Source organism: Eublepharis macularius, chromosome 16 (assembly GCF_028583425.1).
Source record: "Eublepharis macularius isolate TG4126 chromosome 16, MPM_Emac_v1.0, whole genome shotgun sequence".
Classification (NCBI taxonomy): domain Eukaryota; kingdom Metazoa; phylum Chordata; class Lepidosauria; order Squamata; family Eublepharidae; genus Eublepharis; species Eublepharis macularius.
In genome coordinates, this window is record NC_072805.1 from 22,372,600 (window position 1) to 22,389,893 (window position 17,294).

General features: G+C 43.9%; 2 protein-coding genes across 3 annotated transcripts in view; one reads left to right on the forward strand and one right to left on the reverse strand.

The window, feature by feature from the left end:
• The window catches only part of SLC12A4 (solute carrier family 12 member 4), an 83,321-nt gene extending 77,795 nt beyond the window's left edge, over positions 1 to 5,526 (forward strand). For both annotated transcript variants that reach the window (XM_055000679.1, XM_055000680.1), the window contains exons 22-24: positions 244 to 428; positions 2,904 to 3,037; positions 4,295 to 5,526. In XM_055000679.1, coding sequence (XP_054856654.1) covers positions 244 to 428; positions 2,904 to 3,037; positions 4,295 to 4,386 — 411 coding nt within the window. In that variant the 3' untranslated portion in view covers positions 4,387 to 5,526. The remainder of the gene's footprint in view (positions 1 to 243; positions 429 to 2,903; positions 3,038 to 4,294) is intronic.
• A 1,604-nt stretch (positions 5,527 to 7,130) lies between these two features.
• PLCG2 (phospholipase C gamma 2) overlaps positions 7,131 to 17,294 on the reverse strand; it is an 85,990-nt gene continuing 75,826 nt past the window's right edge. The window contains exons 28-34 of the mRNA XM_055000409.1: positions 16,054 to 16,199; positions 14,314 to 14,428; positions 11,937 to 12,101; positions 10,717 to 10,805; positions 9,361 to 9,539; positions 8,066 to 8,151; positions 7,131 to 7,514 (exon numbers count right to left, since the gene is read on the reverse strand). Coding sequence (XP_054856384.1) covers positions 8,109 to 8,151; positions 9,361 to 9,539; positions 10,717 to 10,805; positions 11,937 to 12,101; positions 14,314 to 14,428; positions 16,054 to 16,199 — 737 coding nt within the window. The 3' untranslated portion in view covers positions 7,131 to 7,514; positions 8,066 to 8,108. The remainder of the gene's footprint in view (positions 7,515 to 8,065; positions 8,152 to 9,360; positions 9,540 to 10,716; positions 10,806 to 11,936; positions 12,102 to 14,313; positions 14,429 to 16,053; positions 16,200 to 17,294) is intronic.

The window sequence follows — 17,294 nt, forward strand, 5'->3', positions numbered from 1 at the left end:
GCCCCAAAGCTTTCTGAATGCTTCGGAAAGCTTTGCTTCGGTATTCTAAAGCAGGGCTGCTTCGGGAATACTGAAGCTTGCCGAATTGGGGCCGCTTCAGGTAACTTTACCTGAAGCGAAACCTGAATAGCACAGCCCTAGCCCCAGGCCATTCAAAATTTCTTTCCTCTCCGCTAGTGTGACTCCCTAAATAGCATTCTGGTGTAAGCTGACAATAACGTTTCTGACTCCTAATTCTTCCAGGCTCAGCTGGTGAAGGACAGGCACTCGATCATAAGATTGGAGAGCCTCTACTCTGATGAGGAAGATGAAGGGGAAGCAGTGCCAGAAAAGATCCAGATGACATGGACAAAGGACAAATATGACAATGAGAAACGGAGCCGGAACAGTGCAGTGGAGAACTTCCGGGAGCTTATCAGTATTAAACCGTAAGTGCCAGAGAGTAAGAAGTTCAACCCACAATAGTAATATGACACTATGTCTGTAATTCATTGTTGTTTAGGAACTTCATCTTTTCACTTTGTTTTGACATTTATTTATTTACTTTGTTCATACTCTTCCTCTCTCCCCAGTGGGGGGACCCGAAGTGGCTTACATCGTCCTCCTTTCCTACATTTTACGCTCACAATAACCATCTAGTGAGGTAGGCTAGGCTGAGAGTTTCTGGGGCTTGTGTTTTCTTAGTGGCAGCTCGTGCTGTGGAATGGGCTTCCTGCGGATGCGAAGAAAATTCCCAACCTTGCACAGATTTTGGAGGCAACATAAAAGCAGATCTTTTCCAATGTTGCTTTTGATAACTTGTGCATGGAGGTTGTGGTCTGCTGTGAAGTCTGAGTTGTTCTGAGCTTGATGCAAGCTGCTCGGACTCATGTTGATTGGGTGGAAAGCAGAATACAAATATTTTGAATAAATAAATGACAAATCGAAAGCGAGCATCAGAGTTTAGGAGAAGTTTCATGGGGGACCTATCTGGGGGTTCAGTGAGGGGGTGGACATGCTTCAATCTCATCTAGAGGTGGGCCAGTTATCTGGCCCATAGGTCCTTGCCACCTGGCCATCCAGCTGCTGAAAATTTTTTAAATGACACTGTGATCAATCATAGATCCAGAGGAGTTGACTGGATGAATATTTGTCAGAGATGCTTTAGGCTGATCCTGCACTGGGCAGGGGATTGGACTGGATGGTCTGTATGGCCCCTTCCAACTCTATGATTCTATGAGTTAGCCGTGTGACGCATCTGACGAAGAGAACTGTGATTCTCGAAAGCTTATGCTACAGTAAAGTTGGTTAGTCTTAAAGGTGCTACTGAACTCTTTTCAATTTTGTGCTCAATCAGGCCGCCACATCAGCTAGCAGACTGATGCTCCCAAAAAATTATTAAAATAGCTGAAGGGGTAAATGCCATGCAGAGCAGCAGAGAGGGGTAAAGGGCCACTTGTGATAGCTCCACTCTGGAAACAGGAGGAACCCACCATCCAACGGAGCCCTCAAAAGTGGCTTGGATGGTTGCCCTCAGGTGGAAAAGCTTACTCACTCCCAGTTTTTTAGTAGCAGACAATTTCCTTAAGAGGCGCATTGGTTTAAATGAATCACTAGTCAGTACCTTGGATGGATGTAGTTGTGTAGAATTTGCAGTTTTCTGCAATGACACTTGTCTGTGAACATAAACTCGAAAAGCTGATTTTAAAACAGTTTCTTTTGTAAATTGGCAAACACGGTATGTTTACCTGTCCTTGCACATTCTGCTTTCTTATTTAACTGCTTATAATAACATGCACTCTGTTTTTCAGTTAAGGCTGAACTGAAAATCACTGCCTTGCTTTTCAGTTAAGGCTGAACTGAAAATGACTACCTTTCTTTTCCAACTCTGTCAACTAAGTTACATTTTTTGAGCGCTAGTATTAATTTTAATCATTGCGATTTTCTTCCATGCTGTCAGTGAATGGGAAAGTCTGTAAGTGTGCTCATTATACATTTTTAATAATCAAGTCTGAATATGTGGTCTCTATTCTGTCTGCACTGTCTGCAAATCCACATGTTTAATCAATGAATTACCCCAATTATAGGAGGAGGAGGGGGTCTATATGGGGCATACAGATGAGGGGCACTGAACCTTCCGCCCCAGTAGTGCTTTTTGTTCAGCTGCTTTCACTTGTGGGATCAGAGCTCAACTAAGAAAGTACTTGGAGAGAGAAGCCAAGGAGAGTCCTTTTTGCTACTAACGTCACATTCACACACACCCCTTCTCCTGTGCTCAAACATGGCACCCGCCATTTTGCTTTTTAGTTTAATGAATTGTGCCAGAAGTCCTCCTGATTGTGCATGCAAGCCTGAATTTTGTACTTTGTGGTTCACTGATATTATCAATGGAAACACAACAGCAACCTTTAATGGGGGAACCCAGAAACAGCGTTGCTTTCAGAGTATCATAACCAATCAAAGGTTAATAACTAATGATGGAACTAAAGCATTGTATATGGTGTCCTTTCCTCCTTGTTCTTGGGCAATGAACCTTTGCTGCAGAATTTTTGGGGTACTTTCCACCAACCATTTAGCATCTTATCAGCCAGGGAACCTTCGTGACACAGCTGTTGATGCTAAGTGGTCTAAGCAGGTCAAGATACAGTATCAGTGAACCTGGGCCTGTCCCAATTTTAGTGGGACGTGGTTCCAAGTAATAGGTTTAGAATGGGGGTATGTGATGCAAGATAAGTATGACCATACCACAGCAGCCAGTACCCAGAGGCACCTGTGAACATTTCAAGATGATAGCAGTCCTTGAGACCTCTTGCTTCATGATATCAATAAACGGGCCTGAAGTTCTGTAACCTTTCCTTTTGGCATGGTGACATTTTTGCACATGTTTATTTCTAACAACATCTCTAAATGTGACCTTCCTACAGCAATCAGTCAAATGTACGAAGAATGCACACTGCTGTAAAGCTTAATGAAGTCATTGTTAACCGGTCCCACGAAGCACGACTCGTTCTTCTCAACATGCCTGGCCCTCCAAAAAACATTGATGGGGATGAAAACTGTATCCTTTTATGGAAGATCTATGATTCCAGGGGATCTGGGAGGGGTCTGTGTTGTGACTCCTCAAAGCCAGGAATAACCCTTGCTATCTTGAACCTTGACTGAAAGTTATCCCTGGAGCTAGTCTTGCCGTTACTTTCTCTGGTGCCATTTCAACTTCTTCTAGGTACATCTGCTGTCTGCTGGAACAAAGTAAGGCATGAATTGTGTTGGTTTCTGTCCCAGGACAAATCAGGGTTGATGGTATATATTTAAAATAGATGTGGTGCAGCCCTGTTCATTTGTTGTTTTCTCCTCACTTGGATGGAGTGCACATAGAAGCGTGAGATGCTTCCCCAGGTTGCTATTACTCCTAGAAAGATGAGTGACTTAGTCAATTAATTCTGCATTCGTTTGGGACCAGTTCAGGGTCAGTATGGTTGCAATGTTTCAGCAAATGCACCTTTGAAAATCACATCAGTTACATTCTAGTGTGGATAGATCAAGATGGGTAGTCGTGTTAGTCTGTCTGTAGCAGTAGAAAAGAGCACGAGTCCAGTAGCACCTATAAGACTAACAAAATTTGTGGCAGGGTATGAGCTTTTGTGAGTCACAGCTCACTTCTTCAGATACAGCTAGAATGTAAGTCCATCTGTCCTTGTATCTTGGAGAGTGGAGTGATTACAGGAATTGAATGATAATAGCCGGTGAATAACAACGGCAGGCATGATTGAATAGGGTGGGGTATGCAGAGGGGTAGTGGGTGTGGAGAAATCAGCATTGGCAATGAGATAGGAAGCCTATGTCTCGATTCAGATGACATCAGAAACCAAAACATTCAAAAACCAGTGGGGGAATATCTTAACCTTCCAAGACATTCACTTGCTGACCTAAAAATAGCAGTTATCCTGCAGAGGAATTTCAAAGGGAGATTAGAGAGACAGCTGAATTGCAGCTACTAATGCTCGAGACAATGCATCCACCTGGACTGAATCGAGACCTAGGCTTCCTGTCTCAATACCAATCCTGATTTCTCCACACCCACTACCCCTCTGCATACCCCACCCCATTCAATCACACCTGCTATTGTCATTCATTGTCCTAGTGCAGAAGATGATTTCCTGGTACAGGGCCATACATCTGCATGCTTTATGGAAAGATCTGCAGTTGTGTTAAATGTGCGAAAAGGTTATTTGGTACGCTGTGTCCTTTTCATTAAGATTTTAAAGATCATCTCCCTAGCACAGCTGCCAATTATCCTTGACTTGCGGTGATCCAGACATGGAATTTCTTGAAGTCTTGACCGAAGGCTTGGAGAGGGTGTTACTAGTCCGAGGTGGTGGCCGAGAAGTCATTACTATCTACTCTTGATCCAGCAAAACGGCATCAGTCCTGCTTATCATCTTTTTGGCAAAGGACATTCCATGTCTAAAAGGAGAAGACTCTTGCTCTACTTCCCCATTATCTTTTCCTTTTCCTGTAGTCATTTTTTTCTTCCAACAAGCGTGCCCTGTAGATGCAAAATGCAGGTCTCGCTGCATTCTTTTTCCAATTGCAACATACATATCTCTCTTTGAGTATGATGGTTATTGTACCATCCAGCTAGAGACACAAGATTAATCAAGAATCTCATATAGCTCTGCTTCTGTGTTCATCCTCCAACAGACACGTGTACAGTTCTAAGACTAAACTTTTTTTAGAAAGCAAAGTGCAGTATTTTTAGTTACTGAAGTCAGTTATCCGTTAACATGAATTTAAATAAGAAAACTTTTATATTAAGAGGTTTGGTTGGGGGGGGGAGTACTTTATAGAGGAGGTAGTTTATGTTCTGCATTTTCTAAACAAAAAGAGAAAACGCAACTAGGACCTTTTTTTTAAAAAAAAAGAGAGAAGTGACAGGTTTTTTAGGCTTTTCTTCAGAAGAACAGTCTCAGTATTCAGAAAGATTTTACACTCTGAGAGGCAGGTTTAAATTACGTTAATTTTTGTATGCAGACTGCTACAATGATGTGTAAGAGACACGCAGGTCTCTGATTAAAATAGACTTTCTCCCCCTCTTTTTGCCCCTTATTTATTTTTCTATTTATTCGCTAGAAGCATTGGCAGTGAAAACGCACACACAGTCTTAAGCACTGCAAGTTGCTGCTTGCAGGCCATCTTTGCACGGCACTGGAGACTTCGCAATGAGCACAGCGGATCAACTGGATGAGGCTTGTTTGACTCAATTTTTAAACCAGCAGAAGATCAAAGATTAGATCGGGATTGTTCTGGCCCTGCCCTGTTGCAACTACTTTGCGAGCTGTTGTGGTGTACGAAGTGTAGGAGGAAAAGGGTACTAACCATTGTTAGGAGTCATGCTGGTTGCTGTTGGAGGTATGTTGATTTTAGGAAAAGGGGGAAAAGTGACTTTCAAAATAACCACGAAGTCCTGGTGTTTGTGAGCACATTAAATTGTACTTATCGTACAACAGGTGTGTATTTTTTTCCAATAAAATATTGCATACACTTGAATTGGGTGTTTTAGTTATTTCATCCATTTTTATCAGCCGCTGAAGTGAATTAATCTACCATATAAGAGGCTTTTCTTCCTGCCCCCTGCCTGCCACCCTGGACAGAAATCTTAAGCAGTGGCTTTTCAGCTGGTTTGATAAGCCTGGAAAGATACTTCTACAAATCTGTGCAACGCTAATAATGTTCTCAAGCCAAGGGTGTATATGCAAGAGGACCAGTATTTCTTGCAAGAATTCCAAGAAAAACTAGGACGGGGGGGGGGGTCCACTTGTACACACCTTTGGAATGTTGAGAAGGGGGTGGTGGACGCCATCCCTAAAAGACTGCTGCTGCAGAAGATGGAGCCAACTCCAGAACTTCTCACCTTCCTTTGCAGAAGAGCTGCTGAAGGGGTGTGAAAAGGAATGAAGCAACACTCAAAGGGGGAGAGGGGAGACTGAGAGCCAAGCTACAAGTGATGCCTGACGCAGGTTGGACACTTGTCAGTTTCCCTCAGGTTTTGATGGGAAATGTAGGCATCCTGGTCTTGCAGCTTACATGTGGTCGGGAGGGGAGTGCAGGCGTCAGGCTCTTCCCGGGCGCCCTCCTTTCCCTCCGCTGGGTGTGTGGGGGGGGGGGTCTGTAAACTTTAATTAAATGGAGAGCCAAGCTGTAAGACCAGGACACCTACATTTCCCATCAAAACTTGAGGTAAGCTGACAAATGTCCAACCGGTGTTAGGCGTCACTTGTAGCTTGGCTCTGAGGATTAAGAAGAAACAAAGGAAAGCCGTGGGGGGGGGGGGTGGAACAATGACCTTAGAAAATCCTAGGTGCTCCTGATCCTTCAGTGGCTGCCTTATTGCAGCTGTGGAAAAGCTTTCATTTGAAGAAGAGCAGCCAATAACAAGCCCTGCCTTACAACAGCCCCATCCTCTTTCTGCAAATCTCAAAGCGTGTGCCCGGGGAAGTCCTGGCAGGCATCACATCGGAGACCCCGCTCTAGGGTTCTAGTGGGAAATGATCTCTGGTACATGAGTGGATTCCAATGTAGCCTCCCTGTTATCCTACACACACTGTAGCCTACCTATTCCACTTCTTGTGTTTTTCAGCAAAAATAAGCGTTTCCCTTTCAGAAACTGGAACTGAATACTTTTGCATGCAAAAGATAACAGCAAGCTGCAGAAGGCATTTTTAAATGGAGAAATACCAGACGTCACATAGCAGAGATACTGCCAAAAATATCCTAAGAATCCCACCAACTGTTAAAGCAAAAGCGTGTGGGTCCCCCCCACCCTTGGAAACTATGAAATAGATCTAAAAGCTTATTAGAGGCAGAAAAGAGGATGCTCATACTGGCCTCTATTGTCCTTGGAAAAGCCAAGTACCACCACGGGGACTCTGCACCTGTCACTTCCAAGGGAAATACAGAGAAGAGTTCATGCTGGCTGTTCAAAATGAGAAAAGTTCTAGCTGGCCTGAGATTGCAGATGCAAAGAGAAGGACAATAGGGCTGGAAGCATTAAGCCACAGAACAAACATCAGTAAGGATATTTTGCTAAGGTCACTTCTGTATTCCTGCTTCAAATTCTAGCACTGCCACCAATAAGCAACAGATCCCAGTCCCTTCTTAGGTATTTTTTAATCTCTCACAATTGTACAAATCCACTTTTATTTTTCGGTGCTAGCCTACACACAGTCTCTCTCACACACACACGCATGCCTATTTTAAAATAAATAAGATATCAGCCCTGTAAATCAAACAGGGATTTTACAACCTAGGTTCTAACGCAAGTACACACAAGAAAAAGCTTATTTTCCTTCACAATCGGACGTTCTTCATGCTGGTTTTTTGAAGTAACCCTACACAGTCCATGATATATCTGGAGGCTTATCTTCTCTTGTGAGCAAGGATGAGATGTCAAAGAGAGTTTTAAACCTGGTACGCTGTAGTTGAGGCATGGGGTTGTTGTCTTTCTTCCAGACACCCTTTGAGAAAACAGTTCCAACCTAGCAAAAAAAAAATGAGTAAGAGGCTCAATCAACCAACAAAGGCAAGTTTTCAGTGATATTTCAAAGGCTTCTTTCTAGGCATACTTAACTTTCTTGAATGATAGCCAATGGACTGCAGAGTGGGCCACAAAGTTGGACTGAGTTTATGCTAAGATAGTGATGCAACTGCTCCACGAATCCGAGGAAGGGAGCTCGAGCCCTTGAAAGTGTATGAGGCAATACATCTTCCAGGCTTTAAGACGCTTCTAGGAGGTATACTTTACAACAGACTGCCTTATTTATCCCACTTTTCTTCCCAGGAGGGAAATGGGAGTCTCCTCCCACCCCACCCCCCACACACTCCTCAATCTCCTTTCCACAGCTTTGTGAAGTAGGCTGCTTACTGTGTAAAAAGGAGGAGGGGGGATAGTGTGCTTTTGTAAAAGGGAAGTACACAACGTAAAAATTTGCCTAACAAAGTAACAATTTTTTATAACGTGCGTTATTATTTAAGATAGGCAAAACTTCGGTCCTAGGTAGTTTAACTAAGGTAAATTAATATGTCTTACCAGCTGGCTTTATAAAAACAACGCTCCAAAGGAAACCGATTCCCTAGGAGTAAAATTTGCTGTTACTGACCCTTTTCTCCCGCAACCTGAAAGAAGGCACAGACAAAAAAAAAGTCAGCTATGCATCTGGTACCCTTACACAGCATTTTTGCATTAATCTAAACAAAACATTTCCATTTTATTTACTTCATTTGTACCTGCGTCTCTCCCAGTGAGGACCCCAAGTGGCTTGCAACGTTCTCCTTTCCTCTGTTTTATCCTGTGAGGTGGGTTAGGCCGCGTGTGTGACTGGCCCAAGGTAAGCCAACAGGAACGTAAGAGTAGGCCTGTGCGGTTCGGGAATCCGATTTGGAAAAAATGCCCGAATCAGACCCGATCCGTAAAGATTCATGATTTCTGAATCGGGGCCAGCAAGCCACTTTGGAATTACAGTATTTCCAATTTTTTTCCCCGGTTCGGGTGAACCCGAAGCGGGAAACACAAATCTTTTCGGGCTGCACACCCCTACGTAAGAGCAGCCCTGCTGGATTAGACCAGCAGACTGTGTAGATCAGCCTTCTGTCTCCCACAATGGCCAACCAGTTACTGTGGAGGGCCAAGAACGGCACACCGTCCCTGAAGTTGCCTCCTGGAACTGGGATTCAAAATTTTACTGCCTCTGAATGTGGAGGTTCCCTTTAGTCACCTTGGCTAGTAGCCACCACTGATGGACCTTTCTTCCATGAATTTATCTAACCCCTTTTTAAAACTACCTAGGCTCATGTCCTTCACCACATCCTCTGGCAGTGAATTCTACATTTTAATCACCTGTTGAATAAAGAAATACTTCCTTTTGTTTGTACTGAATCTATCACCCATCAACTCCATTGGGTGCCTTGAGTTCTAATACATTCTAGTTCTCTGCTCCGTGCATAATTTTATAAGCCTCTGCCTTCTCCCTCCAGTCATCTTTTCCCATACTCTCCAGCCTTTCCTCATAGGAAAGGTCCCTCAAGCCTCCTAATCGAGGTTGCCCTCCTTTGTTCTCTGAGAAAGCTCCAATGTTCTGTAGCTCTGCAACAAAGGTGACAGGTTTTGTTGCAGCAGAAAGCGTCTACTTCAGGTCTACGGACCAGAGACTGAGAACATCATGAGACTGCCATGTTTGTAAAGTAAATAAAGCAAGACCTGCCTCAGCTCAGTTAACCGAGTAGTTCCCACAGTACCAGCTCAGAAGCAAAGTAGTCAATAGGCAGAATGGCCTTCCTGTTTTTCATGATGGAACATGTGCAGAAAGCGTTTTGCCATTAACATACCTCTTGTTGCATGTCTCTTGATACAACTGTAGCTGACCCTCATTCACACTGAACTCTCTCAGCAAAGCATCTCGGTTAGAATTCCTCATATTCCAACGTGTGGCATACAACTGATTGTTCAGTTCAGCTTGGCGCTGCCGCAACTGCCGGAATGATGAATAGATTGCTTCTTCACCTTCCTCCATGGGGAACAAGAGAAAACTATTCATATAACATATATACACAAGACTTTGGAAAAATGAAATGTGACATGATCCAGCCCAAAGCTCAGAATGTCTAAAACTTCATTCCGTTCTTTATAAGCCAAATGAAAAGCTCAGGTTCTCTGTGGACACTTAACACTGGGTCCAGTGCAGCTTTCCAGCGGGGGCAAGGACTTCTGCCCACAGAGTTTAACTTTCTTGGCTCTCCTCTCCCACAGCAGATCAGTTTTATTTACTAAAGATGCTAAATCAAATTACACATATCAGAAAATTTTCGAATTCATACTCTTCAGGAAAACCCACACGACTGGGCCTAACATGCCTTACAGAGTCGTTGAGAGGCTAAAAAAAAAAAAAACCCTGTTGATCTCCTTGAAGGAAAGGCTGAGCTGCTTTCAAGTGGGATTTTTTTCCCCATGTGGAAAGCAGGAAGCCCCTTCGTGACTGTGGAGCGTCCATATGATGTCATGCTCATTCTAAGGCTGATTCCGCACATGTTGGATAATGCACTTTCAATGCACTTTATCAATCATTTGAGGTGGATTTTTTGTTCCGCACATGAAAAAATCCATTCCAAATGATCTATAAAGAGGATTGGAAGTGCATCGTCCAACGTGTGCGGAATCACTCTAAGAGTGATCCATGGAACTTTCTCTTTTGACTGGAGAAACACAAGGTTTTGATCTTCTCTGGTTTGAAGGAAACACTGCATGGTGGCTGACAGCGGAAGAGCCATCTGGACTTCCCTCTGCTAGTCTACATGGGGACGGGAGAAGCAACGCTAAACACTGGTTTCAAAACAGTGCAGGACTATCCTTTCCCCGTTCAGCTCTTTAAAGTGCTTTTTGTTTTTGTTTTCTCTGCCAAGTTGTGATGCAGCATTACAGCACATTTTAGAAAGTGAGGAGGCATCTGGTCAGCAAAAGCATTGCTACATCTGAGCTTTTGTGTAGGGGTAACGAGGAAAGGGACGGTCCGTAGAGAGCGGAACAGGAATGGATGTTTGTGTCCCCATCTTGCTGCACTTTCATGATCCCGGTGTGGCAGCATCCACAGATACAAAAATCGGCACCCCAGATTCTTCAGGGTAAGCTAGATGAATAGAAAGGGCTGTCTAGTCTTAATGGAAGTCACAAGAGGCTGCAACACGTACCAGCAGTTGCTGCACCTCACAATACACCAGGAGTGAAGCCAGTTCTATGTTCTCACTGTATCCGTTCTTAAGAGGGACTGACCGAAAACCTGGAAGAGCAAGGTCAGAAAGCTTTGACGCTAGAAGCGGTTAACCTTGCTCAGAATCACACATCACGCTGGCAGCTCACCTGGTCTGTTCTTGAAAGCAGAACAGAGCTGGGAGATTTACTAAGAAGCAGCAGCAGTAGGCAGAGCAGGAAAGAACAGGAAACCGTGGAGAATCGCAAGACAGTCACATGTGCCACAGCCGGAAAAATCAGAAGCTTCCCCAAAGGATCTGCAATTCTGCAAGAGTTGAAAAAGCAAAAGGAGAATATAAAGCTAGCCAGACTGTCTTTAGCAGAGACGTATGTGGGAGAACGTGTTCCAGGCTAAGAGTAGCACAGAGTGTGTGACAGGAGGGCTTCCATCACAAGAGTAAAGATAAGCAAAACACGGTAGTACTGACAATGTCAAGGAAGAAAAGGAAACAGCAGAGCTGCCAGCCATTTAACTGGTACTTTTAGGTCCCCTACTGCAAAACAATTCCAATGCTGCATACGCTTATTTCCTTTCCCTACTGGGAAAACTGCACGCCCTACAGCATTTCCACAGATATTGTTTTATCACTGATTCACCACATTTGACAAAACAATGCCTTTCTCTCTCTTTTTTTTGAGATCACAGAAAAAAACCAGAAACTCAATTGTGCAGAGTGGCACAACATAAACTGGAGAGAAGAAAATAGACTATTGTCGAGGGAGTAGGAAGCAGTGGCTTCTTAGTCTGCGCAAGCATAAGAGGCCTCTGACACATTTCAAACTAAGCAAGGCCTGAGGCAGGATTTAAGTGATGTAAACAGTGCTTTGAAGAACCGGCTGGTCAGGCACTGGAGAATGCACTGCACCGGAGGCAGGGCAGTATGTATGAGAAAGCAGCACAGACCTGCCATGGCAAATCTTTGCAAGGTGGAGTGAAAAGCATCTGGTGCCTCAGATGACAGGGTGGGAGCCATCCTAAACAGGTTTTCTCAGAAGTAAACCCCATTTCATTCTATAGGGCCTGTTCCCAGGAAAGTATCCTTAAGACTGCAAAACAGCATCTCTGTTCCACTTTAGATATACAGCCCTGTACCATGCTGGGTTCTAAGAGCAAAAGTAACGTGTAAACAACAGCGTTATGGTTATCCTTGATATTTACCAGATTTGATTCCTTTTATAGGGAAAGTGGCATGGGCTAAGAAATTTGGATCGCTGAACATGTCCTCCTCGTACACCACGAAGCGCAGAAATGCTAAGCTGGAGTCGTAAATTTCAAACTTCACCTGTTCCTGAAATGCCCAAACTGGGTTCAGGCCGTTGTCATCTGTAATGGGAGGGACATTTTGTAATCCAGAGCAAGCATTTCCCCTTTAAGGATCCGTGAATGGTCTGGGAACATTTATCCCAGCTTGGGGCCAACCATTCATTATGGTCTTGCCAAGTGCAGGACAGCCCCTCTACTTTGCAGATTTTGTTTCCCAATTAAGCCAAACAGAGCCCATTAGCAATGCTCTTGCTAATCCCTCTGTTTTGCAGGCATGGCTGCAAAATGGCTGCTATGTTCATTGTTTTGTCACTCCAATTTACCAGGGAGAGGTACCCACTGCCTTGGGATGTCAGAAGGTAAGCAAGCCAACATCAGGGGAGGGAGAGATCAAGGAGGAAGGAGTGAGGGACAGAGGAGCAAGGGGAGAAGCAACAGGTAATTGGATGACGGGGCTACTTACACACACGTTGGATAATGCACTTTCACTGAATTTTCAACGCATTTCACTGATGGTTTGCAAGAGGATTTTCAAAATGCATTGAAAGTACATTTTCCAACATATGTGAAAGCTGTCGATAGGGAGGATTTGGCCAGAGGCAGGCTGCTGTGGGCGGGGCTAATCGAGCATGTCGTGTGGTGCTGGGGAAAGCAAGCAGGTTAAGAGAACAGGGAAGCAGGAAGAGGGCCAACAAGTGGAGCAAAAGAGGGAGAAGGACCAGATGGGGGAAACAGGAGCCAGAGTGAGGCCTGAAAGAGTGGGAAAGAATCTGTAAGGAGGACCAGGAGAAAGTGGAGGAGATGTTGGGAGGTAGACCGCCACCCATTCCAAGCAACGGCCAAAGCTAGGCCAGGCTTCTAAGGAGGCAACCTGACACAGACTGAGGCCATGCCACACCCATAGGCACCCTGAGGGAGAGAGAGAGAAGAAAACTGGGACTGTTCAGGATGATAGTTGATTGTGTTGCAGCAATAAAGACTCTGCCATTTCAAAGCATAAACTGAGTCCCTGGTGTCCCTGACACCTGACCCCAGGAATTATGATATGCCCCTATCCTCCAGAAACATCCTCCCCGTTGGTAAAAGCAAAGAGGCATGAATCTGATCTGGTTTCAGCGGGGAGAGTGCCAAGAGCTTCCCCAAAGAAAAGCTGCATAAGTGAGTCTTCAGAGATATCTATGATATCATGAGGAGTTAGCCGTGTTAGTCTGTAGTAGCAAAATCAAAAAGAGTCCAGTAGCACCTTTAAGACTAACCAATTTTATTGTAGCATAAGCTTTCGAGAATCAAGTTCTCTTCGTCAGGTGCATGGTACAAACTGGTCAAATACAGAAGAGGAGGAGGGAGAGGGGAGAGAAGGGGACATATATCAGAAGGGGACAAGATGCAATTAGCGGGGAGGCAACCAAAACATTCCTTTGCTAGTAAATGTAAACATCTCCTTTTGGTGTGGAGTCAGTTTGCCGTGTTAGTTTGCAGCAGTAAAAGCCTCCAGTTCCTATGTAGTATAAGCCTTCGATAACCACAGCTCTCCCTGCCAGATGCATCTGACAAAGAGAACTGTGGTCCCCAAAAGCCCACACCAGGCGCCACTGGGCTCCCCCAGACCACGCCACTGTGTTTACTAAAGTATTTACTAAAGTTAAACTCCCTCACTGTCCCCTACCCCCAATCCCGCATTTTAATGTTTCCACTTGGCACATTTCTAGGAGGGAAAAAAAAAAGAAAACCAAGATACATCCCACCACTTCGTTGAAACACTTATTTCAGGGAAATTCATTTTATTCCACAGTTAAGCTATTGAAAATGCCCCAGGTCTGCAGCACGTAGGCAACAGTTACTAGAATGCACTGAGTGCTATTCTATCCATGCACACTTGAAGAAATACTTGTTGAAGTAATAACATGATTTGTTTGATTAGCAGCTCAAGGAGAACCTGGAAGCACCCAGCTGCGTGGCAACAGGGCTGCCAAACCGTCTTCTTCTGCCTTAATGTGCAACTTCACAGAGACCAAATTGGGACACGATCCAGCCAAAGTCCTACTGATTTCAACAGGAGTATTGAGAGCATCCCTAATGGTAAGAAAGTACTTCAAAGTGCTTGGCTTTGTATAAAGTGAGCTCTATTTCCAAATAAACATTTAGAATAGCACTGTAGATGTTAGAGAAAACACCATTTCCACCCTCTTCATGCTACTCAAGTTTAGATGCAAGCGATTAATTACTCCACCATAGAATTCATATTTCTATTAAGAAGTTGAGTACTACTTACTCACAACAGTTGTCTTGAATTTATTGTTGTCGTATTCAGCCCCACAAATCTCCACTTCTACAAAAGGGCAGGCAATACTCCTACCAGGCTTAGGAAGATGGCGAGCACCGATGACCTATGGCAATACAGCATGTCATGCCACTGGGTAACGGAATCTAGTAACAATTACTACTCAAATATATAGTGGTATTTTTCAACACAGAAGGAAGGTGCAATCCAAACAAAGCAAGGCATGTTTTTGCTTCTATTTCTTTGAACAGGAGAAATCTGAGCACCTCTTTTAACTCTCCCATTTAAACAAACCGGTCTTAAAATGTGCTTAACTTTGGATAAATATTCTCACAGCTTTCATTCAGTTTTTTGCTTCAAGACTCTAACATCACTTTGCAAAACTTTAGGCTCAGAATGGGAATGTTTTTACCTGCCATTTTGAATTAGAGCCACCATCTTGAAAGAAGACCACAATTTCATTTTCCTAAGTCTGTGGCCCCATATAATGGCAGCTAGTGTCCTAGTTACTGTTGTAGCAAATATGTCAAGATGGGTAGCTGTGTTAGTCTGTCTGTGGCAGTAGAAAACAGCGAAAGTCCAGTAGCACCTATAAAAGGTAAAGGTAGTCTCCCCTGTGCAAGCACTGAGCCATTAGTGACCGATGGGGGGGATGTCACATCACGACGTTTTCTTGGCAGACTTTTTGTTATGGGGTGGTTTGCCATTGCCTTCCCCAGTCACCTACACTTTACCCCCAGGAAACTGGGTACTCATTTTACCGACCTCAGAAGGATGGAAGGCTGAGTCAACCTTGAGTCAGTTACCTGAACCCGGCTTCCGCCAGGATTGAACTCAGGTCGTGAGCAGAACTTGGGCTGCAGTACTGCAGCTTACCACTCTGTGCCACGATTTTAATGGCAGCTAGTGGCCTAGTTACTGTTGTAGCAAATATGTCAAGATGGGTAGCTGTGTTAGTCTGTTTGTAGCAGCAGAAAACAGCAAGGGTCCAGTAGCACCTATAAAACTACAAAATTTGTGGTAGGGAAGGAGCTTTCATGAGTCACAGCTCACTTCTTGCTCTTTTCTACTAGCGAATCTGTGTCAAGCCAGATAGAAAAAATTCTTAAATGGCAAGTATAGGATAGTCAACAAAGGACCACAAAGCTGGTCCTTGTTGACTGCCACTACTTTGGCGAGTAGCCAACCACTATGGGAATCAGTGCTCAGCTATGGGCACTTGGGTAGGGATACTTAATCCTCGCCTCTGCTTGACATTTTCCTGATATAAATCACTTGCCCCAAACTGCTATTTGCACTACTGGAGTCCTTCCCCAGGGCTGTTGCTCTCGTTCACTTGGGGGCCTTGCAGGTACTTGTGAAAAGTTTAACCTTATGACTGTCAGCTCCAGTACCTCAACATATATCTACATAATTATGATGGTATCTCTGGGAACAAAATGGGCTAGGAAAACCCTTTAGGAAATACTCAAACGTTTTCCAACTCCAAACCCTTAAGAGCAGGAAGACTAGTTATTATTTCCACACATGTACGCAACATCAATACTGGACAGTTATACAATCTCCAGGATGGGATGCACCAGACTGAAGATGCTGGCAGATAACACCTTGCTACTTCTGGTAAGAGATGTCATTTAACAAGCTGTCCACTATTACTGAAAACAAGGGCTCTTACAGCTACAGATGCTCCCCATCTGTACGACAATGCATTTTTTTAAAGAGAATATTTACCCTCACAGTCAAAATCATCTGTAGTTTCTTCTTAGTTTCGTTGGGCATTGGGTCATACCCTTCAGTCCTCATGCATTCTGGCTGGAGTACAAAACCGGTCCGACCATTAAGTGAAAACAAGGCATGGTTCATTTGCATGTATTTATCTGGAAAGAGGATTTTTTTTAAAAAAAGCCACATTAGCAGCAAGCTCTTCTTTCTGACAGACGGGATAAAGGGGATTAGAAAAAAACATTCGTCTGCTAAATCCCACTTAACCCAGTAATAAAAGGCAAGATTTAACTACTTTCATACAGACGCGCTCACCCTCTTCCCACAATGTGATCTTATTCTGCTGAGGAGGGTACACGGGAGTAATGTGACCTTGCGGGCAAGAATAATTACATGGATCTTGCTTGCGTGAGTGGTACCTTCACTCTTGACCGGGTCTCACGGCTGTGTCTTCACTCACAGAGCTTAAACTACTGAGATTATGTAGGAGTTGCCTCTCATTTCTTGTGGTGCTGCTTCACGGGCACCAAGCTGGTACGGAGACCAAGGATACCTGCTGAATTACCAAACCTGAACCATCCTCTGGGCATACATAAGACACTCCTGGGTCTTTGAAGATGGAGCCAGTGTAGTACAAAAGACACAGCATATTAGTAGGAGACCTGAGCAGATATTCCTGCTTAGTTATGAAAGATGGACAAAACCTCAGTTCCTTATCTGTAATATGGGAGTAACACAGTTCAAGTCCAGTAGCACCTTAAAGACCAACAAGATTTCCAGCTTATAATCTATCGAGAATCGAGACTCAAGCTTCCTTCATCAGGTGTTTAAAAACTCTAGGATGCTGAAAACCCTGGAAATCCTGTTGGTCTTTAAGGTGCCACTGGACTCGAATCATGATCTTGTACTGAAGACCAACACAGCTATCTACCCGAAATTATCTTCATGGGAGTAATGTGAGAATAATTGCTGGAAAGTACTTTGCACATTAAAAACAATTCTTTTAACTAAGAGAGCCTATTGAAAGAATGTTGGTTAAGATGACTCTTTGGGTTTCCATAGTCTGTCCTGGAACTAATCCTACTCAGTTCCTTTCTGGTGCATTTTCCCAAAACATTTCCACTAAATCAGAAATTATTACTACAAAGTGGTGAAAAACGTGGGAAAAGAAAATATTTTTCAGCTTTCATTTTCTATTATATTATGGAAGATACTGGAACAGATATTAAAGGTGTCAGACCGCAAGCACC